Genomic DNA, 25,739 nt, shown 5'->3' with positions numbered 1-25,739 from the left:
ACTGCACTTCCCACCAAAGCAAACCAGGAGTGTCACGATGCACGGCAGAGGTCAGCGCAGGATAGCGATCGATGGTGGAATTCGACTAATGACTCAACATCAGTGTGGTAATTTATTAATGTCCACACAGCGCTTTTAAAAGTGACTGTTTCGATAAACTGAAGGCCCTCCGGCCTCAGCAGTCATGCTTCGTAGCCGGCCCAGACTTCTGACCTGTGAAGAGGCAAAGGCATGGTAGCATTTTCCTAAAGGGATCAATAAGGCCTCACATTTCACTGTATCAGAGTGTGTGGACATCAGTTCACAGCAGCATGTTCAGTGCTGGCTGTATGTGCTGCTTCAAAGCTCTTCATTGAACACAAAATAAGGAATTGGGTTAGAGAGCCGTGCTGTGTACTGTTAGATGTTAGATAGGAAGTGGAAGCTTTTAAACTCCTCAGGGACACAGATTGAAAGCCATTTATTTGTTAGGTGTTTGTTTATTGCAGCCTTACTGGTTTTTGGGTTCCACACGGGCCAGCTGGGCATGTGCCTGCCGCAACACACTTCTGATGCGTCTCGTCTCTTTTCAGACATGCTAGCGGCATAGCTTCAGGGCTGGCAGCGCTGCTCCATGTGTAGTTCAGTCCAGAGTGAAGTAACTCAAGAGCTGTTTGATGGATCGCCATGAAATTTGGTACAGACATAAACGGTGATCCCGTGACTTTCCCCGACCGCCACCAGCTGCTCAAAGTTTCTTGTCCAAGCACTTAGTTTGCGACAGATTACGACCAAATGCCGTCACTCTCAGCTGAATGCAAACACACAGCGACATGCTGATGTGCTGATGGCACGCATGCTGTCCGTCAGCCTAACAGCTGAGGCTGACAGAGAGACCGTCCACAGCTAAACAGTCAGACAACGCTGAGCTGAGCCTGTCGAGCTGAGTCTGAGATGACCTAAAATGGCTGCCATACAGAGGACAAACCCTCTGGATTCACTTCACACCATTGTCTTTTCCTCCAGTCCAAAAACAGCCGAGTTGACTGTTAATTTTTCATCCGTCAAACAGTTTTTTTTTTTTATAAATCATGCCTTTCCAGAGCTGCTGCTGTGGCTGTGAGCTCTTGTTCTTGTGTTGGTTTTCAGTCCTGTTACAGAAGAAAATATGCTGGTGAAGGGTTATGTTTGACAGAGTTACCTTTAAGTTGTGTATTTTTAACCTGCAGTCGAGTCTGGTGTGACAGACTTTCCAGCACTTGGCTGACGGTGGTGGGAATTTTCCACCCTGAATGCACAGCTCACTGCACTGTGACACGGGGTCATTTCCTTGTTGATTCCTATTTTTCTCCCCTTCTTATCCGTCGAGGTATTTTTGACATACTGCATCTTCCTGTTAGACAAAGAATAACCGCTTAATGAATTGCAATTTATCGAGCCGTAAGCGGCGACGTGAGACAAACCCAAAGTCCCAGGAGACAGTCAAGGTTGCTCTGTTTCGGCATTCCTGCTTTTTAGCTCCCCCACTCTTTCTGTCAGGCTTTATTTGACACCGCTGTGAGACTGTGAATGTGTGCAACAAACAAAGCTCTTTTCATTTGGTTTAGCAGCACGCACACACGCACACACGCGCACACACACACACACACACACATACACACACATTCGGAGCACTAAGCTGTAACTCAACAAGCAGACAGCTACAGACAGCGGCACTGGTGCAGGAGACGAGAAAGAGGCTGTGTGAGCAGAGGATAAATGAAACCTGAGTTCACAGTGGCAGAGTCATCGGGATTGAAAGCAGGCGGCTGAAAACGTCTGCGACAAGTGTATGGACGATGTGGCCCTGAAATAATTTAAGAGTATTTCAGGGGATTTCTGCAAAAACCACATTCTTGATGATTTGAGAAAATACTGCAAAATATTTTTTTGCTTTAGAACTTACAACAACTTCAGACAGCGTCAGACTGAAGAAAGCAATGGCTGCAAGATCCTCCAGATTGGTCATTTCTGTTTCTGTTATTTCTGTCTACATTTCAATGTGAAGCAGGTCCCAACCCTAAAGTTTAGCTCTTTTCCAAATAAAAACAGAAACATCCACATTTCATTTTTGCTTAGTTTTAACCAAGATGCTCTTTGAGCTGGCTGCAGATGACCGAAATGTGCAGACTGAGTATGCTAGGTGGCTCATTTTTGAAAAAAAAAAAGTAAATTTTGGTAGAAAGGGTCACATCCTCACTGTATTTTGAAGATAGTATACTTACGACGTTGTTGTTCTGCATCCATAGCAGCAACAAGATTGGCAGCTTAGACCGAAAATAATGATTCAAGGATGATTTTGTTCATTTTACTTATTTACTTTAGGCTTGTCTTGGTCATATGGATCTTGCAAACTTTTTAAAAAGGAGTACATTGGGTTTGTTTCATCCAACAGGCATGTATGATAGAGGGGTAATATTGTGTTACTATGTGAAATAGCGGCGTAGTCTAATTCATTTGTTTTGAAGCATTTGTAGCTGAAATGTTTGACAAACATTTGTTCAGTTAACAAACTTATCAACCTTCCACAAATATGTAAACTTTCTACGGGTCAATAAAAATTTGACTCACTGCACCTTTTTATTGTGGAATTCATCAGCAAATAGTCACAAGACTGAAGTCAGTAAACATGAGCTGCACTGAGTGTGGACTGCATTCATCATGGTAATTGTCACCTCCTTTGGCTGCGTCATCTGTCTCTGTCTTTCCAGGGTGCGCCTTCACTGTGATGCCCCCCCCCCCCCCCCCCCGCCAGGCTCAGACTTATTCCTGGAAGTACAGCCCTGATTATATAAGAGGGAGGACATCTTTGCTTTCCTTTTCCTCTCAGTGTGTGTGTGTGAAAGCTTCAGAAATAGGTCAACTTCCCAGCCTGCTCTCCACTATGATGACATACAGTAATGTGGGTTTTCCAAAGAATCCATTAAGGACGTGTTTGTGGGAAAAAAAAAATCAAAGCTAATTGGCTCTTACAGGAACCCTTAATGAATCCCTAGCTGTCAGAGTATTGGTTTGGATAGAAAATCCTGGTATTATGTTTCTCTCTCTTCCTTTTCTCCTCTTTTCTGACTCATTGTTGAAAGGAAGGCTGAAGACTGAGACAGTCTGCTCCTTTCTATACTTATACTTATGCTGCGTCTTCAAGCTAAAAGGCCACAAACTTGGTAACATGCAGTGCCTGCTGACATGTCCAGCAAACACAGGAGCGACATTAACAACACTTTGGAGTTGTGTTTTAGGCCACTTAAATAATAAATAATAGTCCAGTGTTCACACTTCTTTTCCCTCTTGTTTGGTCTCCACCAACCCCTGAGAAAAATATCTGGCTCTTTAAATGCTTAATGCTCCACTATGTTCAACAGCTGCTCACTTTTTCTGTCTTTAGCTTCCTCTGTCTGCCAGTTGGAGGTGGGCGGGTTGCATACAGTGTGTGTGTCAGAGCATCTTCATCGAATACAGCAGCCTGCTGTGGCTGAACACAACCCTGATCAGAGCAGTGAGGCTCTAAAGTTGTAAAACAGTGACTTTAAGATAATAAAAGGAAGGTATTATGGTCCTGGTCCATTCTTTGGTTTCAGACTATCATCATTCACAGCAGGCTTTCATGTCGACAGGAATTGTATTAGTTGTAAAGACAGACTAAGGAAAGAAATGGCAGCCAGGACTGATTGCATTTAAGCACGAGAGCAAAATCTGTCAGTGAAAGTAAAGTAAAGGTTGACTCTGAGTACAGTATGTCTTTTCCGTCTCACTGTTCCTCCACTGATTTCCATGGTTATTTGTGTTTGACGCATTCATCATCCCCCCTTCATTCTTCTTATGGCTGTTTGCACATGATGTCTCTCACAGCATGGCCCTCCTGACTGGCTGTTATTGTAACTAGGGTTTCTGATGTGGCATGGGAAATGAAATTTGATTGGCCAGGCAGGGCCTCTTTGTTCTTGTTAACCCATTATCCCATCTGATCTGCTGTAATCTGGTAATAACACAGATGTCGGTGGTCCATTTGTTGGCTTAGAGGGTGCAGGATATTTTCTGGATGTTTGAAGCCAGACCTGCTCTGTAAAACGCTCTCTGTTGACTGGTGTGACATAGCTGCTAAAGACCTGAACAACATCATTTTGAAACTTTTCTCTCTCTCTGGGCACAACTACTTGATTTTGGAAAGTATGCTGGATATTGAGGAATTTGTCATGGTGGTACTGATGCAGGCAGATGTGGTGACAAGTCTATCTTTATTCTTCCATTTCTGTTTTATGTTCAGACATTTTTTGATAAATTCCCATTATTTTGATAAAGTCCCATTATTGAGCTGTGTCCCCAAACGATGGATGGGTTCCTCAGGCTATGGTGGAGCATAATGGCTATTCAGCCTACTCAATGGCCCCATTCACAAGTTTCTCTGTTTCATTTTCTGTGTGTGGACTTGAATTCTTGAATAGTCCAATACCCCGAATGCATCTGTCCACTGTCCCACTCTTGTCAGGGACAGCATTGAGTCCAGCATCACACAGTGCTATACAGCAGCTGTGATCAATGTATTATGAATGTCACACAGAGGAGAAGACGTAACTCATCAGGACAAGATTTCTTTACCCTCAAATTTGCTGTTAGGTGACTTTTAGGAATGCTTTGCATGTAATACATCATCAACATCACAACTGTAGCCCAAAAAAAGCGTCTTAGTGATATCACACATGATGGGAGGAACCAATCTTATCAGGTTTTCGTGCCAAAGGGTCGTCACATTTGTATTAAACGCCAGAGGGTGTCATTTAATTGCCTTCATTAACATGGTGATCTGTGAGAGGTTTCAGCTGCAATCTGAAAATAATGTTCTTAAATAAAGCGTAGTTTCACTGAAATGATTTGGACTGAGTTCAGTCAGTTTATGTCTTACTTTACTGAGAACAGTGTCATATACTTTTAGTACCAGTGAAGTCTCTGTTGTGTTGGAAGAGTTTAATTAAAGAAGCTAATCCAAATCTTTTAAAGTTGTCTTTCTCTTATGATGAATAAATTGCGCCATATTGCAGAGGAAGAAACCAAGGTGTCTTTTGTCTGTGAAGGACGTCCTACTTACATCAGCTTGAAGTGAGCGTGTGATGTGCAGTCAGAGCTTTTGTAGACGTCCCTCATGGCACTGAATGAACTAAACTTACCTTCAGTACCGAGAGGGATTGTTTGGGCTGAAATCAAGTTTTCTACCTCCAGTGAGTACAGAAAGTGGAGACGTAATCCGCTGCTGTAAAGAAGGAGACAGTACTGATGGTAATGTCTTCCATCCATGAAAGCGTCCTGTGTGTGTATCAATACTCCCCAGGTGGTACATCTTTGCAGCCACCACTCTAAGCTCTGCTGCCTTAGCAGGCTTAAAGTGATGGTGGTCATGGTGTACAGCATCGTAGTGAAAGTGAATTTTCCTTGTGGCTGTACTCAGCGGTGTACGCTGCTAATCCGTGAAATCTCTGGCTGGTTTGAGCTGCCTCCTCACAGAGCCACGGAAGATGAGATGGGACTGTTGCTTTGTACTGACAAAGAATGGATGCAGCATCTTTTCTCTGCATGCGTGTGTGTGTGTGCGTGTGGTCTGACTTGTTGTGTTTCTCTACACAGCTATTTTGTCTGCAGCAGTCCTGCTTACCAAGCTCTGTACCGGAAAACAGAGAGCAAACAGTTTGATCCCTCTCTGTGGAAAACACACATACATCCACATCAGGACTCTGACTGTCGGTTCATACGGGCGTGTTAAAACTCTCTCCATGAAACAGACATGCAGCCAAAGAGGAAAGAAACCTCAGACGGTTTTGCTCGTAGCCCATGTTAACACCAACTGTCTGGTCTGAACACACATCACCCAGGATAGCCTGCCTGACCCTGGAACTAATCCCTTAAACCAATTTTAGTTTCCCCTGTCTGGTGCTAGCATTGCCTGCACTCTTCAGCAGAACCATTAAGTTAATCTGCTAACGTCACATTCCAGTGACAGGAAGCATCCGACTTCAGATACAGTGAAGTTATCCTGCTGGGTAGGATTGTTTTGGACTGAGTATATTTACAGTCTATTTTACGCTCGCTTTAATAAGAAATGAGCGAGTTGGATGTTACAGAACAGTCCAGTGCTGCTGACATCCTTGTACTGAGATATGTGTAGCTGTGCAGAGGCAGAGAAATGTGTGGTGAGGATGAGTGTCAGTAAATATTCTTCAAACAGATGAGTTTGCAAAACACTCCATAGATATAGTTTCTTCTGCTTGTATAGGACCTTTGTATTGTCCACTCTTCTTATTAATTGGTATTTATTCTATATATATTGAATCATTATGTTTTTTTATGTAACAGTGCACGATTAAGAGGAATGCACGTCTGAAAATGTTAATACTACTGGCTTTTAATTGCAGTTGAGCGTTTTCCCCATGCGCCTCTTCAGTATTATGTAACAAGAGGATCTCTGACTTCCTCCATGATGTCAGGTTACTAAAGCCGTTGTAGTAGACTACCAGGCTTTTTCTGTCCGTTACCACACTATCAATCCAAAAGCAAAGTTACAAGGTGCTTTACAACACAATCACAATGTTCTTGTCACATAGATGTCATTTCCCAAAGTCACTCTGGTCTTATCCACAGTCTGCTCGCTGTGATTAGCATGCATATTGTGGGAGTGATACTGTATCTGAGCAGCAATAGATAAGGGCTTGAGAAAGTGGACTTGTGGATGCTGTCACTGGTTTAGACTTGGAGGGGGAAAAGTCTGCATGAAGATGAATTTAAAAAGCTCTCTCAGCCCCCGAACAGCTCTCAGGAGGTGAAACTGAACAAGGCAGGTGACTCCCAGCTGCCTCAGTGAAGCATGAAGTATATATATTTATTCGAAGGTGACAAATAAGGTGAGACAAACAAGAGTTGCCTTCCCTCAATAATGTATAAAGTTAAAATACTAAAAAAAAGTCAATAACTGTCAAAGTTCATACATGTTCTTCATTTATGCCTGCAGCAGGGGGTCGTTTGGAGAGAGCTCCTTTGCTTGGAGCTTCTTTGTAGGTGAAGCTGAAGCCTCCTCGACAGCTCATACCATCCCAGTCCTTTGTTAAAAAGGTCATTTGTCAAGAGTGCCGTCTCAGTTATTCCCCTGCTCCTCCTGAGTAAATTTCATCATGTCTCATACGACTAACATTTAGCTTTAGACCTGCAGTCTGCGGCCTCAGCTGGCCTTTCTCTTCCCTTTATTTAGCGATAAAAATGATGCAGCATTGCTCGTTCTGCACCTGCTTGCAATTGTGCTCATAAAGGTTTCGTCTGCATCTATATTTGCATATTATTATCTGTGTGAGTCTGTATTTGCACAGCTCTTTCATGTACTGTGATGGTGACTTGGCTCTCATCATCAGCTCATTTTTAGTCACTAAAACTGATTTTCTATTCTTTTAATCGACCCATTGTATCTGGGATTATGTTTTACTGAGCAGGTAGAATAGAGGGATTATTCTAAGTCTTAGTCAGCACTCGTCTGGTCCAGGTCGTGATCCTGTGAGCAGATGACTTAATGCAAACTTTCATTCCTAATCCAGCTCATATTGTACCTTATAGTACTTTAGCGGAGAAAATTAAAGGTGTTACAAAGGATGATTTAATTTACATAAGCCAAATTTGATTATCTTGAGTGTGGCTGGATGGCCAGTAGACACTGAGGCTGCTCTGTAACCTTGGCAACAGAAATATCCATGCATCTGCTGACAAATATGTACTGACAAAAGGCGGTGAAAGGTGCTTCATGGGTAAATACATCACTTCCACACTGATTTCAGATAATAGTAAAATCACCATAAACAAGCAGTGAAGAAGAAGACCGTCAGTGTCTCTGTTGTTAAACTGTATTTACTACTGTTTGTGACATGGTGTGACATCCACCATTGTCCTCTGCAAAACAAAGCTTTCAGGGCTCCGTGTAATTTTAGATAAGGGAGCGAGTGAAAGGCTGATGGAAAAATGACTTTCGACATGTTTGTCTTCTTCAGCTCGCGATACAAGAAACTGAAGTAATGAAAAGAAGGCATCATGGAAAATATAGTCTTAACTGTAAGAAACACGAGTACTAAAGGATGCCAGTGGCATGAGATAGAAGCTATTTTTTTCATATTACGTATATTGACATCCGAAACCGCCACATGTAACTCCTTTAACTTTGTGGAATAAAGTTTCATCAAGATAAACGTTGTTACTCTGCAACTGAAAGATGACAGGCTCGATGCACGAGCAGCCAGTTTATGATTATCTGCAACCCAGCGTATTGTTGAGTGTCCATGAAGCTGAAGATAGCAGGATGCTAAAACTGTTCCATGATTTTAAATTGGCTATTGAAATACACTAATGATCAGCTAAATACCTTATTAGCCTGAAGTATGAATGTATTTTCATTTAAACAGACAGATGATGGCGAGGGAAACGGCTCCTGTACCCTGTGTGTGTTGGTATTTGTGTCTCGTTTAGGGTGTAATATGGGAATGGAGATGAGATCATAGCCCTGTTTAAGAGTCAGCTGCTTGGTGTGTGTGTGTGTGTGTGTGTGTGTGTGTGTGTGTGTGTGTGTGTGTATGTGTGTGGATGTCACTGTTTCCACTTCACATGGTGCTGACTCACCCTGTTCAGGATATAGACGAGACTAGGAGGATATAGTTCTGTACTGATACTGGAGCTATCTTAGATAAGCTTATTTTATGGTGTTTTGGTGCACAAATAAAACTTATTCAAGAGAGGAAAACAAATCAAGAGATTGTAGCGTGTCGAAACCCTGTTGTTAAGGAGACGGTGATGATGGGTGGATGCTACTGTGTGAAAACAGTTGTGTAATGTCTTTTGTAGCGCCGGAGAAAATGATGTAAAGTGATGTAATCAGGGTTATCTCAGCTTTGACTTTGGAAGTGCAGGTCCAATGAAAGATGCTGTTGAGTTGCATTACTGTAGGATTCTGTGCTTTTAGAGCTGGGCCTGCATTAGGGGCTACAAGTGTGTTAAGATTTGTCCTCACATGGCCCCCAACTATATGGAAGTATGATACTAAATTACTGGAATACCACTTAAAGTTACTACTTTTTTATTTTTATTTCACTAAGTGTTTTTTTTCTCAAATTCCAGACTGATTTGGGAACTGGTGTATTTTTGAGCCCTTTGGGACACTGTATGGGTGAACTTGACATTAAAATCTCATGTCTAAAGATATAAAACACACCAAACAATGAATAATGACTCACAGGAAGTTAATGAGATGACAAGGAGGGACTCCTTTGTGATTAGAAACACACACAATACAATATATAATATACATAATATATACAATATATAATACAATATAAAAGCAACAGAACTCTCTGCACTGTAGTTTGTTTCAACCGAGGGCAAAACGTAAACATTTTGTTTGTGGCGAAATTAGGTAATATAATATCATTGATTGCTCTCCTCCTCTCTCTACAAGATTTTTACAACCACATAGCCTGCATGTGGAATTTGTGTGTGTGTGTGTGCTGTGTTGTCTGTATTTGCCTGCTCCTATAACATCTCTCCTCTCTCTGCCTCTTTGTATTTTTCAGATGTATCACTCTGACCACGGTGTTGACTTCCCCGACCTCTCCTTCCAAATCCCTGGCAGCCCTGCAGAGCTAGGCCCAGCAAACAGAGTGTGAACACAACCCCCAGCACAGCACACATCTACCTTCCCCTTCATCCAACAGGGCCTCCCTCTGCTGCAGTCCCACCCTCCCTCCTCCTGGACCATGGACAGCCCTCCTAAGCTGTCAGGCGAGACCCTGATCGTGCATCATATCCCCCTGGTGCACTGCCAGGTGTCAGGTGGGCGGCAGGGTAGCTGCGGAGGCTCGCTGAAGAGGAGCAACCCATTTAGCCCACCAGAGAACCTGGGCTTGAGTCGCACCACTTCCCTTCCCGAGAGAGATGTCCTTCAAAGAGAGGCTCTGCTTTACAGCAGCCTGATCCAGACCTCTGGTGGCTCCTGGTCCTCCCACAATGGAGGAAGAGACAGGAAGGGTGGCGGGCGAGGAGGCAGCACAGCAAGCGATGATTCATCGTTTACCTCGAGCAATTCAGAGGACCAGCTGATCACAGCTCATACTTTACCCAGAGCCAAACCGAGGAACAGGAATCCGTTGCGTCATAATCCATTCCTGCTGAATACCGAAGATGACGAGGATGAAGAAGAAGAGGAGGATGGTGACAACCTCAGTGGTTACCTTGAAGACTCCTCTTTTCACCTCCACAGTGACTCTAACTCAGCCCTCAATGACGGGATGACGTCTTTCCACTTACACGACCTTGGCTTTGCTTCTGAGCCCTTTCTTTTGCACAGCTCAGTGGGTGGAAGTAGTCGGGAGTCCCTGAGGGGCGTAACCTCGGATCTGTCCAATCATCTGGAGGACCTGGATATTCTAGGACTGAAAAGTCAGCGGCGCCACTTCAGCAGTGGTTCCAACATGTCCATGGATTGTGGAGAGCACGACTGGGGCGATGATGATGAAGAAGATGAAGATCATCCTATGAGATGTGGACGAAGCAGCAAGACAGGTTCATACTCCTCCAGCTCCTCCACACAGCATTGTTCCTGCTGTGCACTCTCCCAGAACTACCCTCAACACTTCCCTGAAGCCTTCTCGGAGCCTTTCTCAGAGTGCCAGCAAGGCTACGGCAGCGACTCCTCTTGCAACAGCTCGGACGGAGTGCTCGTTAACTTCAGTGCCATTTACAACAAGATGAACAATGGTGTCCCGGAGAAGCCACCAGTCTCTGGGCATACCAACCTCAACAGCTCCACTGACCACTCCTGCACCTCATCTGTTTCTGATCCACCAGGAAATCAGCGAGACTCAACCAGAGGGGCCTTCTATTTGGACCTTCACACCTCCCCAACTGAACCTCCCCTGTTACAGCAACAGCCCTCCTGTCTTGGCAGTACCTTCCCTCTCATCCGTGAACCGCACCTCTCCACCTCGTCCACATGCTCCTGTGCCGTAGAGCACCAGGGGGCTCTTGACCTTGACGCCAACTGCAACTCCTACCATCCTCCACATTCTGGGTCATCTGGAGACCTTGCATCCTGTCTGCAGAGTCAGGCACGCCTGGTTGTTGCCACGCAGAACTACTACAAGCTGGTCACCTGCGACCTTTCGTCCCAGTCGTCCCCGAGTCCCGCAGGGTCCTCGGTCAATAGCTGCTCCGATGAGCACAGCAAAGGCAGCCCCACCCCAACCCAGCCCAGCGAGTACTTCCTGTTCAAGCAGCGAGCTTATGAGGAGGCCGTAGAAGAAGAAGACAAAGATGGAGAGTCATCTAGGGTGAGTGGAAAATCCTAAGTCTCTACTTACAACAATTATCAATCCATCTAACAGGATTCTGTTCTGCAATGTGATGTTCATCAAATTGCTAATACTGTATGGACAGGTCCACCTTATTAATGTACCATAAATATACATAATTAATTCAGACAAGCTAGATAAACGACCAGGTCAACTCAAGATTGATCAGATAGTTCTTGTTTGTCAGGAGTCACCCCTGTTTTGGAGCTGGTTGGTAGTTCACTTGTGATGTTAATGATCACGGTAAGAAGAGAAATTTATGGTTCTTTTGGTGCAGTTGTTCTGTATGTAAACTAGTGGCAGCAAATAGTCTGTAATACAGATAATGAAAAACATGGAGCACAAGAGTCCATGGAAATAAACTGATTTTCTCACTAAATGTAGCATTTGTGAAAAGGGAGAACTGAAGATTACTCATTTAAAGAATCCAGATGATTACATAATCCAAACAAATGACAAAAAATTCAAACATCAAACATTTTCTCTCACTCCCTCTACTCCAGTTCTTCTGTATCTTGAAGAGCACAGCTTGCAGCAGGTGGTATGCATAATTAATCAATTTTAGGCAGTATGTGTAGAAATACACCAACAAGTACTGAAGTGATGAGAAATAGAGTCTGAGTATAAGAAGAAATCAAAATAGCAAGCAGAGATTCACTGACACTGATATTAGTCTGGTACTGGTTCATATTAGATCACAGCCACTGTCTCGGGTTATCTGCTATCATGTGTAAGGATTATTTTAGCAGTTAGAGCTGAAGGCGGTTACTAGCAGATAGAAACAGTGCCCCTGTGTCAAAGCAAATCTGGCTTGAAGGCAGATTAGCTCCCTGGTTTGCTGTCGATTTGCTACCCTAAAGAGTTTTAAGGTAATTTGACCTCTAAATCACGGTTGGCAATACGTGTTATCTGATGAACTGTTGTGTTCTTTCTCTTCATTCAGCGAGATGATGATGATGAAGATCAAGAGGATGACGAGGAGGAGGAGGAGAAGAAGAAGAAGAATCAGCAGGCAGCCAGTGGGGCTGAAGCTGCTGCTTCTGTGATTGAAGGCCAGGTGTATGTCAACATCTCCCCTCCTGTGGTTGGCCGGGCTGTTATCGGAGGCGGATCGTCCTCAGGAAGCCGTCCTCGCTCTCGTAGCTACGACCGTAACCTCGACAAGTCTCCATCTCCTCGGCTCGGATCTCTGGAGCGAATGTTGAGCTGCCCCGTCCGGCTCAGCGAGGGTGCCGCCCCGACCCCACCTCCTCCTCCCCGAGTCACCTCCTTTGCAGAGATCGCAAGAAGCAAACGGAGAAACGGAGGTGCAGGGGGGTCGCCATCGCTGAAGGCAGCTGCAGACCCTTTCTCCTCCACTTACTCCACCCACTCCCACTCTTCGGTGGATTTCTCTCCGATCCCAGAGCAGCGTGCAGAGGTCGACAGTCACAGCCTCTCACCTGTACCCTTCACCAGATGTTACAGTCATGGCAGCATTGAGCGACACCTGGAGGGGGCGAAGGAGACCAGGGCCAAGGCTGAAGGTACGGCACCTCTTACTATATTTATTTCATTCATTTATTTGTTTATTTAACAGGTGCACATTAATTAACATTATTGTACATCCAGACATTAGCATGATGTCTGATGAATGGTGTCAAACCTCTACTCTCCTTTTAGCTTTGTTTTGGTCTCCACCAACTCCTGAGGACAACATCCGGCTCTTTAGCAGCTGGCCAGAAAAACAAAACGAAACATGAGCTAAACAGCTAATAGATGCTAAAAAGCTCCATAGAGCTGCAGAGCTGGATGATAATCCACTGTTCATTAACACATATTATGTTCACATAATACAGTCATTTGAATCTTTGTTCATATAAGAAAAATACTGATTGAATGGTGCTTTTGAAAGAAAATACAGTATAAATAGTTGAAACCCGTCAATATTTTTCAATCACTGCAGGCTGCTTTTCTTGCTTCACCTGTTTCTGCTTTAATTCCTAATTATAAATCACTCTTAATTGACCAGCAGCCCTCATTTAAAATATAACCTGTCTTGTGGGTGCATTGATCCAGTCATCCACCTCTTCTTCACTGAATTTGTCTTCGTGTGATCTTTGAATATTGCTGACTTTGGTGCTGGTTGAATGGAAGGAGCAAAGATAAGGAATATTGATTCAGAATAAGTGAAACACTGTGCAGAGTGCATTTGGCCTCAGGAATTTAAAATATACTTAATACATCCAGTTTGGCTCAGAGGTCAGCAGCTGGTATTCCTTTTGGAAGAAAATTGAACAAAAACTTCTACTAATTGACATACTGACATTCCAACATACTGTACAGACTTATTTTATACTGCAGCAGATCACTGAGTAGCACACACACACACACACACACAAAAAAAGAAGTACGTTGACTTAAGTTGTTTGCATTGTTCAGACGTATGCAAACATTTCCACAATAAATGTCTTTATGGGAGTGTTTCTTCACTTTTTGGACATTTGTGTGCTGTGTCAGTGACTTATGGGTGTTTTGATACTGTGTGTATATGGTTTTGTTGATTCTGTATGTTTAGACTCGCTCTGTGTGTGTGTGAGAAAATACCCTTGTGCCAGCATGTATAGATGTGTTTGGAACAGAGTGGCGCAGAGTGTGTATCCTCAGCTTTGGAGGGAATGAAGGGTTGAAGTGGGCCAAACGTGTCCTGAATAACAATCAGGTGACAGAGGAGATAAAGGTGCAGAGAAACCCCCAGCTGAGGTCTGCATCAGCACACCGAGCTGCGTGTGTGTCTGCTGTGTTTGCATGCATAGCTGCGTCTTTGCATGTGCGTGTATGTGTCGATCCAGAGATCCTATAGGTCCAACTCATCCCAAAAACAAGGGGCGGTCAGAGAAAGTTAAAGTGTCACCTCTCTTTCTTGCATGACAGTCATCCATTTCAAGCATTTTATTACTTCCCAGAATTACAGAATCTGTGAAATCTGACTCAGCAGCATGGAGACCAGTAGCAGCTGCCAGTGTCATAGATTGTATTTAGAATGACTAAATACAAATATTAATGCAAACGGGTTGATGTATTGTATCACTTGGTGTTAAAATGATACACATAACACCTTTGAAATAGTCAGATAGTGGCAGCAGAACAGCATAACAGAGACAGATATTATTATATTCCTGCTGCATCCTGTTGTGCTGTGCTGTAGCTGAGTCTGACCTCTGACCTCTCTGCAGAGGGAGACAAATGAAAAACTTCATTTCCTAAATGGATTTAAAAAAAAAAAAGCATGATACATTTAGTGTGATACTAGCTTAAAACAAGAAGTGATGTGTTTTAGATTGGAATAAATAGTGGAAGTGCTCTGTACAGTCAGATGTAAAAGTAAATCAGTACAATAAGTACATGATAAATACGTAAATCATTAAAAGAAGTACGTTAAAATCCATTTCCACATTGATAAGCAGAAGATATACTGAGTGGGTAAATGTGGTAAAAAGTGGGGTTGTTAAAAATATTCAGTAAGTAAATAAATGTGTACTTTTAGCCACGATGAGCTGTGCCACAAACACAAACTCATGCTTGATCATATATATTTTAGGGAGCTCAATGTCCGAAATAAACCTGAAAAGGAAAATACTTCACCGAGATGAAAGTCTGAAAGACCACAAATAATTTAGTATCAGAGATGTCACCAACATAAAAATAAAGAACAAGTGTCCTGAGGAGGATTACAGGCCCTCAGAATACAGCCGCTTGCAGACTTGTGCAGGCGAGCCATGGGAATATCATATGTAATTGAACAAGCTGTAAAGTGTGAGTGGGGCCCTGAGGCACGTGCAGCAGGTGAGGAAGAGTGCCTTTTCACAACAGAGCACACAAAGAAGGGTGGTCACGGTGACTAAGACAGCATCTTCTAAAGCCTAATTCTGATCAATTCATCATTCTGACCCTTCATCAAGACCCCGGACACTGATGACTGCTGGAGGAGCTGAAAGGCCCACTAAGTGTCCATCATATAATTTAAGTGAAAAAGCTTCTCTCTTGCATGAACAGACACCACCATCACCTCATGAAACTCAGCCTCAGCTTCCTGCTGTGTGTGTCTGGTTAGATAAACACACACACAGCGAGTGCTTGGAATTCCACTGGAATAAGACCGGTGACAGTAAAGAGGGAGTGCACGAGGACAGGAATGTCTCCAGCTGTCCCCTTTTACAGATTTATACAGACATTTAAAGAAAGGAGCATTTAAAGAAAATAAATCCCTTCATTCAACTTTCACTCATTATTTAGACAAAACTGCTCAAACAGCTTCTCTACCTGTAAAAGAGTGGACATGAAGCAGACATTTTCATGCAGTGGCACGCTTTCATTTTAAAACTAAATCCAAAGAACAAGTGAATTTCAGTAAATTTGCTAAAAAGCTCTCTGTAATCACGATTTAAAATGCATCACACCAGCTTCATACAGAATGAACCATCCAGCCCTCAGGTCACCATTAGCAGCCTCCACAAGTATAAACAAACAGTTTTCTGCTTCATCTACTCTGGATTGGATCACTAGATTATGAAATAGTTGCTTTATTCTCTTCGTGTCATGAATCTCAGTTTTGTAACTCAAGCATTGAATAAGCATGGTATATACAGCATGGGCTATATGTAGGTCAGTATGCAGGAATGCATTCCTGGGATTCCTCCACCCAAAACCTACCTGAAAAGACTTGAACTCTGTAGACAGCCACTAAACCTTTATTCAAGACACACGTGCTTATTGTATATTTCAAAAAAGATGGCCAGAAATGTAAGAGTTAGGGTTTGGAAGAGCTTTTGAAAGCCAGCATTTACCTCCAAAATAAGCATATTTTTAACATTAAATCCAACATTCCAGCTTAAAACCTTGTTTCTTTTCTCTTCTCATTTTGGTTTCACACAACCACGAAATGTAAATGAAATTTCAAAGCATTCATACAGGAACACAGAGCCAGCAATCAAATACCTACAAACATTCTCTGTCTCAAACACCGGTCTTATAACTGTAACTGCCACAATGATCCATATGAATACAGACCCGATGCCACCTGCACCATATGCTCTGTACTCCTACAGTCACATGACCACATAAAAGAAATAGTAAAGCAATATAGATATATAGCAGATAGATAACAATTTGGCTGCTGTTGCCGAATGTACAGTTTTCCACAGTCCATCAGCTCAGATGCTCGAACAAAAGAGCAGCTTTAAGATGTTAATTTGTGGCTCGTTAGCTGACAGCTGCAGTGAGACCAAGGAGCAGTGATAGGATGGAAGGCAGATTGATGAAGAGATGTGAAGAAATAGGTCATCCCTAAGAACAAGGTGTGTCTGTTTTATGCCTCAAAAACATCCTCTAACACTGTGTTCACATAGGCTGTGATGATTGAAGGTAATAATGAGAGGCTGTGCAGCATCTCAAGACATATATTATTCATCAGACTTCACTTGAGTCAGCTGCGTTGTTTCACTGCAGCGTGCAGGCCTCTTTAAAAGCCTTTGGGAAGCAGCTCGCATGCTAATGATGCTAATGTGAACTGCAAAGGAAAGGCCTGTGCCGTCTAATGGATTCATCTGTGAAAGAGGAGAGGGGCCGAGGAGGAAGAGGAGCCGGGGAGGAAGCAGGTGGAAAAGGAGAGGTGGTGATGAGCAAGAGCCAAAGGAAAAAACGGCAATTAGAGACATGACGGAGCAGATGTGAGAGAGACAGAGTCCTCCATCCTCAGTGGGAGCTCAGACCTGCGGGGTGTGTAGCGTTCCTCCTCCCTCCCTCCTTCAGCTCAATGTCGCCCTCTGTGGGAAATAGATGCCACTGCACCCAGCTCAGGCGGCGTCGGTGGGCCGGACTTAGGGTGACAAACAGCTTGTGCAACACCATCAACGTCACATGCGCTTCTGTCTGTCATGCACTGCACTGGATCTACACACACACACACACACACAGACACAGAGTGAAAAAACAGACTGACTCAGTGGAAAAGAAGTGCAGAAAAAGGCTTCTCCTCGCTGGTGTTTCTCCTGACGCAGTGCCTTCAGGTTTAGTCTATGTGTGTGTCCTTGTGTGTTCTTCTGAATGTGTAGGTGTGTGTGTGTGTGTGTGTGTGTGTGTGTGTATGCGTGCGCACATGGGCCTTTCAGAGCAATGTCTAACAGTGGCGTGGTTGTCTGTGATAAGCTCTCTTGTGATTCATGACTTTTCTGTCGGTCTGTATTTTTGCTTTCAATTCTGACCTTCATGTTTACACAGTTTAAAGCTGAAGGATCAGTGGATTCATTGATTAGCTGATCTATAGAACTACTCATAATTATTTAATTGTTTATTTACTGGTTTCAGCCTTGAAGTAAACAACTTGAAGACGTTATATTGAATTTTGAATAATTAATTGAGCAATAAAAAAAGCTAAATATTTATCAGTTGTTTCCCTAAATTAAAGCCTGAACTGAAATAATGCGTTATTTATAATCCTCTACGGTGGCAAACATTACATTCTAAACTCAGTTGCCAGTTTATAAAGTACACCTGCATAAAACCAATCATCAGTTTCAGCCTTGATTGCCTCTCTTCTCCATATAAATGTGACTCCTCCACCTTTTCTCCATCCCTGCTGTCCATCTTGTGCTCATCCAGGTGGTCTCTCGACTTCCTCAGACAGCCGCCCGGCGGTGGTCCGCTACAGGAAGGACCAGCGGCCCACCACCCTCCCCATCCAGCCCTTCACTTTCCACCACCAGTTTGCCTCCAAACCTCCACAGCCCAAGCCGCTGCTGCCTCTGCTCACAGGCTACGTCTCTGGGATGCAGGCCCGCTCCAGCTCCGGCTCCGGTTCTGACTCTGGAGGTCCGGTGGGGGAGGACAGTGAAGATGCAGCTGAAAATGTGCACAGGTACCAGGCGACTCTGGCTGCAGCAGCCCCCCCTCCTGGCTCAGTTCGCCCTTCGCCTCTTGGGAGCTACTCTCCTGTTCGGCTCCAGGGGGCGCCCAGCTCTGGGGCCTGCTCCACCTGCACCCCAAGCCCCCAGCCACCACACAGCCTCTCCTGCCCGCTTTCAGCAGGCCTCGGCCCTCTGCACACCCCACCGACAGGAAAGCAGGGAGGGGGTTCAGGGCAGTTACCGTCTACTCCTCCGCCTCCATCTCTGGGGGTGAAGAGAGGGACGGTGCCACCAATGCTGCCTGTGGTGCAGGGACACTGTTTCCATCGTGGAGCTCTGGCCAGTTTACCAGCGCTCCACAGTGACACGCTGAGCCCGCTGGGCTGTCTGGACTCTGGAAACCACATGGAGGGAAGCAAAGGACCTGGAGCCAGGACACATAATGGTAGGTTTCAAAGAATTGTAGTGTGTCCTTGAAGAATTATTCACTGGATGTTCTCACATTAAATGCTGCTGAAGAAAAGAAAGGCTGAAATCTGAAAGGACTGTAGGATTTCGGGGGATGAACTGACAGAAAAGGAATAAAATACTCAAAGTATTTTTGGATCAGTGTAAAACCAATTTATTTTTTTTATTTTCTTTGATTTTTGTAGTCTAGTCATTTGTCATTCCTGAAGATTAAGTTAAAATTCAGTCAGTTACCATTTTTGGAAAGGAGACCACTGTCGTCAGTCACATACCACAACATATAATATGACCTCTAGAGTGTTGCCACTGCGTTCAGATTTTTCATCTGTACCTGTTACTTTTTCTTCCACCTTTATGACTGTGGTCTTGCCTGTTTTGTTCTTCTTTATCACTGCACTTTACATTTGCTTTCTTGCAACTATCAGTCTCTTGATGATACAACCACAGTTCCAAACAGGATGGGAGGCTTTGTAAAACATAAATACAACAGAATGTGATCAAATCCTTTTTGACATATACGCGATTCTAAACAGTACAAAGATCATATATTTAATGTTTGACCTCATCAGCTTCATTGATTTTTGTAAATATCTGCTTATTCTGAATTTGATGCCGACAGCACACCATCCAGATTATTGCCAGCACAACATTTAAAAGCCAGCAGACGTGATGGCACGATGGTGTGTTATTGCACATGGCATGGGTAACCTGCACATGTGTGAAGGCACTATCAATGCTGAAAGGTACATACAGCAGCAACACATGCTGCCATCCAGACAACGTCTCATTCAGGGACGTCCCTGCTTATTTCAGCAAGACAGTGTCCCTTTATAGCAAAGCCCCAAAGCCACATTCTGCACAAGCTACAACAGCATGCCTTCATAGTAAAGTGCAGGTACTAGACTGACCTGCTGAGCAACTGAAATCATATATCAACTTCAACAGTTAGTGTCCTCAGTTCCCAAACGCTTACTGTGTGAGAGATGATGTAACACAGTGACAAACATGCCGCTGTCCCAACTTTTCAGGAATATGTTTCAGGCATCAAACTCTGAATGAGTGTATCTTTTCAAAAAGCAATAAGGTTTATTAGTTTGAACATTGAATATCTTGTGTTTGTACTCTTTCCAAATGAATATTGGTCAAAAGGATTTGCAGATCATAACATTTTACAGACGGCTGCCTGAGGATTTCACTTTAACTTCAAATCTTGAACTATTGTGAAGTTCTTTGTAATTCAGATGTTGAAGCTCAGCTCTACATTCTTACTGTTGTCTTTTTCTCTTTCTTCTCTCCCTTCATGCATGGACTTAAATCTTCTCCTGTCCTCCCTTCACCTTTTCCACTTGCCCTTCTTCTTCTTCTTCTTCTTCTTCTTCTTCTTCTTCTTATCCCCCTTATATTTATTTTATCCATCTACTCAATAATCCATCCTTTAACCCTAACACCACCCCTCCCAAACAGCACACCACCTCTCTCCTCAGGCTCTCAAATGGAGGGAGTACCGCCGTCGAAACCCTCTGGGAGTGGAGAGGGTCTCAGGGGGTCACACTGGTACCCTGGAACCCCGAAGGACCGGGGGACCACGACCTGCCAGACGGAACGTGTTCGATTTCCCTTCAGCCCTCTCCAGCCACACGCTGGGACGGCTCAATGGTGCTCATGATTTTACTGACAGTTTGGAACGAATGCAGCATTATGCAGATATTTGAAAAGTGGATTTGGACTCTTAAGTCCTTATACTTTATTAAGGAGTTCAAAGTCCTTAGAATACATTATCTGAGGGTCACTGACAGAAAATTGCTGCAGGGCTCCTTGCAGAGCAAGTATGTTGCTTCATAGAGGTGTTCCTCAAAGTCTCAACTACAGTTGCAATTTTAAGGATCCCTAAAGGCTCCTCATGCTTTTAACAGTGATGGTGTGTGTCTGATCATCTGTGTGTGTATGTGTGTGTGTGTGTGTGTGTGTGTGTGTGTGTGTGTGTGTCTCTCTGAGCAGTGGGCCAATCAGCTAAGCTTCAGCAGAGCTACAGCGACTTCCTGCCGGACTACTTCTCCCTGACCGAGAAGCCTCCGGAGGAGTTCTGCCTCTCCCCTGACGCTTCAACGTCCTCCTCTTCCTGCTCTTCCTCACAGTCCCACATTTCTGTGGACCTGACGCAGAAGAGAGGTGAGGGTCTGTGTGTATATGTGCACGATCGACTGTGACAGGGGGAGTCAATGGGAGGTCTTTAAATATTTAACCGCTAAATGCTAAACGACTAAATGTCAAACAGCGAGCTGTTTTTCTTGGAGCTAGTTGCATTCTTTCGCTGCTGTGCTGTGAGTACTGAGGCTGTATTTGTCTCTTGGTCTCTTTTGACCACTCTCAACTTTTCCAGGTACCTTTTTAGGAATCTAATATCTTCATTATGTGTATTTAAGTGCAGAAAACTAGTTTGAATTTTAGCTTATGCGGCGAAAAAAGTTCTGCACAAGACTCCAGATTGGTGCAGCATAAGTGCAGTGTTCAGACTGGTTAATGGTATCAATATCAGGACATTTTGTGGGAATTGCTTGCAATGTTATTAATAGTTAAACAAGGTCGTGAAGCTGATTCTGTAACAGTGAACAATCGTGCAAGATAAATCAAGATTTAACAAAATCATTTCATCACCTTACCTTGTATTTCAACCTCATCTCGTGGTCTTTGTCAGCAAGAGGAGTCCCTCAGTTAGATTTTAATTACGTGACCTAAGTATTGTTTTTCAGTCATGATAACAGGTTATGAAGAGAGATTGTTCTAGTGTGGCTGCATGATGAGTTATAATTAACATGACCAGAAAACATTCACACAATTGCGTGGCCTCCCGGGTGTCTTCAGTCTCTCTTTCCGCCTCTGAATGTCTCATGTCAGACATTCCCATTCAAGCATCACAACAGGAACTTTTTAACAAGACTGCACGGACTTGCAAAGGTTGCATCTCACACAGACAAATCCATTAAAAGGTGTTGTTTGTCAGACTCTTGACACACTTAATTTCCTCACCAATGCACAGAAGAGCCTTCCCCAGAAAAACACCTCTGTTGCGTTCACTGGTTCGTCTTATTACGTTTGTGCTAATAAATGTCAGACAAGCTGCCAGTGGAGGAATACACTGGTTTGTACTGTGAGCCACAGAAGAATGCTACTACACAGCAGACAGAATCAAATAACGACTCAGGCTACCGTTTAGACAATTGCATTTGCTGAGGATGCAGTGTTGTTGTCAAGGAGATGTGATGCTGGTGAAAGGTGGTTAAATCAAGTGCCTCTCACTGCAGAAAGGCTACTTGACAGTAAGGAGAGTAATTCAAGGCCTCTTGAGGCAGCAGGGTGTTGTATAATGAGGAAGGAGATCATCCTTCAGCTGGATCGTCCAGGTTTACCTCCCAGGGTGGACCAACATCTACACTGCTGAAGTGCACTTGAGCAGGACACTGAAGGACAGATTTATGGAGCCTTTTCACCTTTGTTTCAGACACACTGTGTCCCAGCTGTTCATTGCACAACTAGTTACTACCAATGCCAAGCAATGAATTCATGGAGACTGCAAGCACAAAGACAGTGAAGGACATAGAAGATGTTTGCTAAATTTGGATCTTAATGCCTCTCTCCTCCCCGCAGTGGAGGGTACAACAGGAAACCAAGTCATGGATTTAAACAGACAGTTGCATCAAGTGACATTTGCCGCAAAGACACTGTTACTTGTAGCAAAGAAGGGTAACTGATAAACTGTTTCTTCATTCTTCTCTCTCTTAACTCCGTCAGGTTTGGTGAAAGCCGTGAACACAGCCGTGGATCTGATTGTGGCACACTTTGGCACCAGTCGAGACCCAGATGTGAAGGTAGGAGTTTTCTGTTGATCAGATCAATGACTGCTAATGACTGCTCGACTGCTAATACACAGTTCTTCTGTAGTTAAAAGGAGGGCTGATTCAACTGGCTCGTTAAAGCTCACACAGCAAGATTTAGAGGCTATATCAGCCTTTAGATAACAGCTTATTCATACCACTGCAGTCTAGTAAAGTACAAGAGAACATAAAACCTTCCAGTTGGAAAATTATTTCTGTTTCATGCTAATCTGGCGCCACCTTTTTCCTCACATTCACCATTTGTCTTGGTTTGATTTATATTGCGATTTTATTAATTTTACAGCAAAGGCATGGGAGCACCACCAGAGACATTTTCAGAAATTTGATAAGCCCTTTGTGACTTTCGCTTTCTTCAATCAGGAAACGGCGTTTCTGTTTCATAATGTGTTTATTTCCACAGAGCTGATAAGACGGTTAATAAACTAGGCTGCAGATTGGTCCAGTCCAGAGAACCAAAGGGCAAGCAAATACAGCCTTCAATCATTCAGTGATTCAAAGCTTAAGCAAACAGATCAAATAAAAGATATATTAGCTTTCTGTTGAATTCGTTATGACTCTTTACTCACGAGTGCAAACAATTGTGCACTTATCTGCACAAACAAAAGCAGTTTTAGCAAAAATGGAGCAGACGTTTGGCGTCATAATGTGTCTCTGATCCCACATCTTGCCTTCTGGTTCCCTGATTTGTTTCATTTTCATTTCCTTTATCCAAAATCCTGGCAGGCTAAACTGGGGAACAGCTGGGTGAGTCCCAACGTGGGTCACCTCATCCTGAAGTACCTGTGCCCGGCCCTGCATGAGGTGCTGCAGGACGGTCTGAAGGCCTACGTTCTGGATCTGATCATCGGACAGCGGCGCTGTCAGCCCTGGAGCCTGGTGGAGGCATCCACACAGCTGGGTGAGAACAGTGGTGTATATACTCCTACTCCTTCTCTTGATGGGCCTCATCAACTTTTACTGAAACTGATTAATTCACTGAGTTGAACAATTGCTGGCCCCAAACCCACTTAACTTATCTGAAGGCCATATTCAATCTACAAACCTTATTCAGAAAATGACTTTGAACAGTTAGATACTTTTTCTCGATGTGCCATCCCACTGAGGGACATGGTTGCTAACTGGTTAAGAGCCAGTTAACCATGAAAAAGTTAATGAAGCAGTAAGGAGTACCAGCTTTATGCTTCATGCATGTTCAAACGACAGCCTGCACAATCCACAGTAAACAATGCTCGTTTTCCATAGCACATAGCAAACTGACTTCTGGTGAAATGATACGTTTGTGCAGTGATAGCAACCACATGAGGTAATGGATTAGAGAAGAGTTAGGATTCTTATGGGTAACATGTCTGTGTGTTTGTCTTCATCAGGCCCATCCACACGTGTTCTCCACAGCCTGTTCTCTAAGGTGAGCCAGTACTCTGAGCTCACCAGCCACAGTATGAGACTCAACGCCTTCATCTTCGGCCTGCTCAAGTGAGTCAGTTTTCTTTTTCCTGAATTTTACTGTCATTCTAATCCACATATTCTTTGCAATGATGGTCCTCATCTGGGGGGGTCAAGATCTTTGAAGCAGCCGTAATCGATCACACATCTCTTTGTTTAGCTGTCCAGCCCACTGCTTGGATTTACTCACTCCTCAAGCAGCTGTTTTCATAGAAAAAGCTCTTAAAACCGACTGAAAATCTGCATGTAGGTTCGGTGTTTGCTAAGGTCTCAAGTAAAGCTAAGTGATGCTTTTATCCTGCTGCCTTTTTAAAATGGTCATCTCCCCACATTTCAGCCTAAAATCTTTGGAATTCTGGTTCAATCACCTCTACACACATGAAGGTAGGACTTGGCTCATTCATCATTTAACCATCTTCAAATACCCAGATAGTTGATGTCCATATGTGAAGTCTTGCTTCTTCCAGATCTTGTTCTGATATTCTACCTGTTTTTTTTTTTTTCACTTTCCTCAGACATCATAGCAGCACACTACAACCCGTGGGGTTTCCTTCCCCTTTCACAAGGGGCCTGTCAGCCACTCTTTGAGGAGCTCCTCCTCCTGCTGCAGCCACTGTCGCTCCTCCCCTTTGACCTGGACCTGCTTTTTGAACCGCACCTCCTCCAAAAGGGCCAAGAGCACCTCCGTCGCAAGGAGCAGCTGTGCTCTGCGGGCCAGAGTATCGACCAGTCAACTCGCTCCACCTTCCAGCTCATGAGAGGATGGAGCACCACTGTGAGCGAAATGGTCAGAGACTCGAGTGCAGACAGGAAGAAAGAGAGGGCGGTGCTGAGACGAGAGGGGACATGGCCGAGGATGGAAGGGGTCGGGTCGAGGAGAGAGGGAGGAGGAGTGAATTCAAGGTTGAAGAAAGAGGGGGCAACAGCTGAGAGCATGACAGCGGGGCCTGTGAGCAGACAGACAATGATTGAAGTAGGGTTTGCAAATCTCTGGAAGGAGAGGGGGATGAGTGGGCAGAGAGTGAAAGGTGTAGGACAAGAGAGCCAAGGAGAAGGTGAGGATGGACAGGAGAAGGACAGGAGAAAGGATAAAGACAAGGACACGGCGGATGAAGGTCGCCAGCGGCAAGATAGACAGGCAGGCTGGTGGTATCAGCTCATGCAGTCCTCCCAGGTTTACATCGACCAGTCCACAGAGGGGTCAAAGTTTGTTAAGACTGAGAAGAGGAAGAAGTCATCAGAGAGACGACATGGCCAGCTACCGCCCACCAGAGAGGGAGTGGTGGAGGGAGCCGAGTCCAGCCAAGAAGGGGAGGGGTACAGAAGCAGGAAAAGCAGCAGCAGCTCCAGCGGGGAGTCAGTTGGATCCAGAGGAAGGCCGTCATGGATGGGCAGCCCACCAGAGTCTGTTGTCAACCAAGAGAAAGAGATTAAACCTCTGAAGGTTACAGGGACTGGAGCTCAAGCTGCAGCCCAAGAGGAGAGCCCCTCTCAAGGACAGGGTCTGCGCTGGGGCAGGCTCTTTGGATCGAGTGTTGGTTCTCCTTCCAGGGTGGAGGGAGCTGAACAGAGGGCAAAAGCTCCCACAACCAGGTAGGTTCATGAGCCTGATGATATTTGATATTTTTCTCATTGTCAGCAAATCCCAGTGTCAGCCTTTTTACCAGATGTTC

General features: G+C 44.2%; 1 protein-coding gene across 2 annotated transcripts in view; it reads left to right on the top strand.

Annotated features, from left to right (window-relative positions):
• The window catches only part of rusc2 (RUN and SH3 domain containing 2), a 36,769-nt gene that overhangs the window by 7,903 nt on the left and 3,127 nt on the right, over positions 1-25,739 (top strand). Inside the window, exons 2-11 of one of the 2 annotated variants that reach the window (XM_076730091.1) lie at positions 9,603-11,357; positions 12,322-12,904; positions 18,018-18,707; positions 20,195-20,386; positions 20,729-20,899; positions 22,520-22,596; positions 23,347-23,521; positions 23,991-24,096; positions 24,404-24,450; positions 24,582-25,659. In XM_076730091.1, coding sequence (XP_076586206.1) covers positions 9,786-11,357; positions 12,322-12,904; positions 18,018-18,707; positions 20,195-20,386; positions 20,729-20,899; positions 22,520-22,596; positions 23,347-23,521; positions 23,991-24,096; positions 24,404-24,450; positions 24,582-25,659 — 4,691 coding nt within the window. In that variant the 5' untranslated portion in view covers positions 9,603-9,785. Of the gene's footprint in view, positions 1-9,602; positions 11,358-12,321; positions 12,905-18,017; positions 18,708-20,194; positions 20,387-20,725; positions 20,900-22,519; positions 22,597-23,346; positions 23,522-23,990; positions 24,097-24,403; positions 24,451-24,581; positions 25,660-25,739 lie in introns of both variants that reach the window. The other variant, XM_076730090.1, reaches the window with a different exon arrangement.

This window comes from Chaetodon auriga, chromosome 5 (assembly GCF_051107435.1).
Source record: "Chaetodon auriga isolate fChaAug3 chromosome 5, fChaAug3.hap1, whole genome shotgun sequence".
Lineage (NCBI taxonomy): Eukaryota > Metazoa > Chordata > Actinopteri > Chaetodontiformes > Chaetodontidae > Chaetodon > Chaetodon auriga.
The sequence above is the reverse complement of the archived record's forward strand: the minus strand, read 5'-3'. Positions and strand labels throughout refer to the sequence as shown.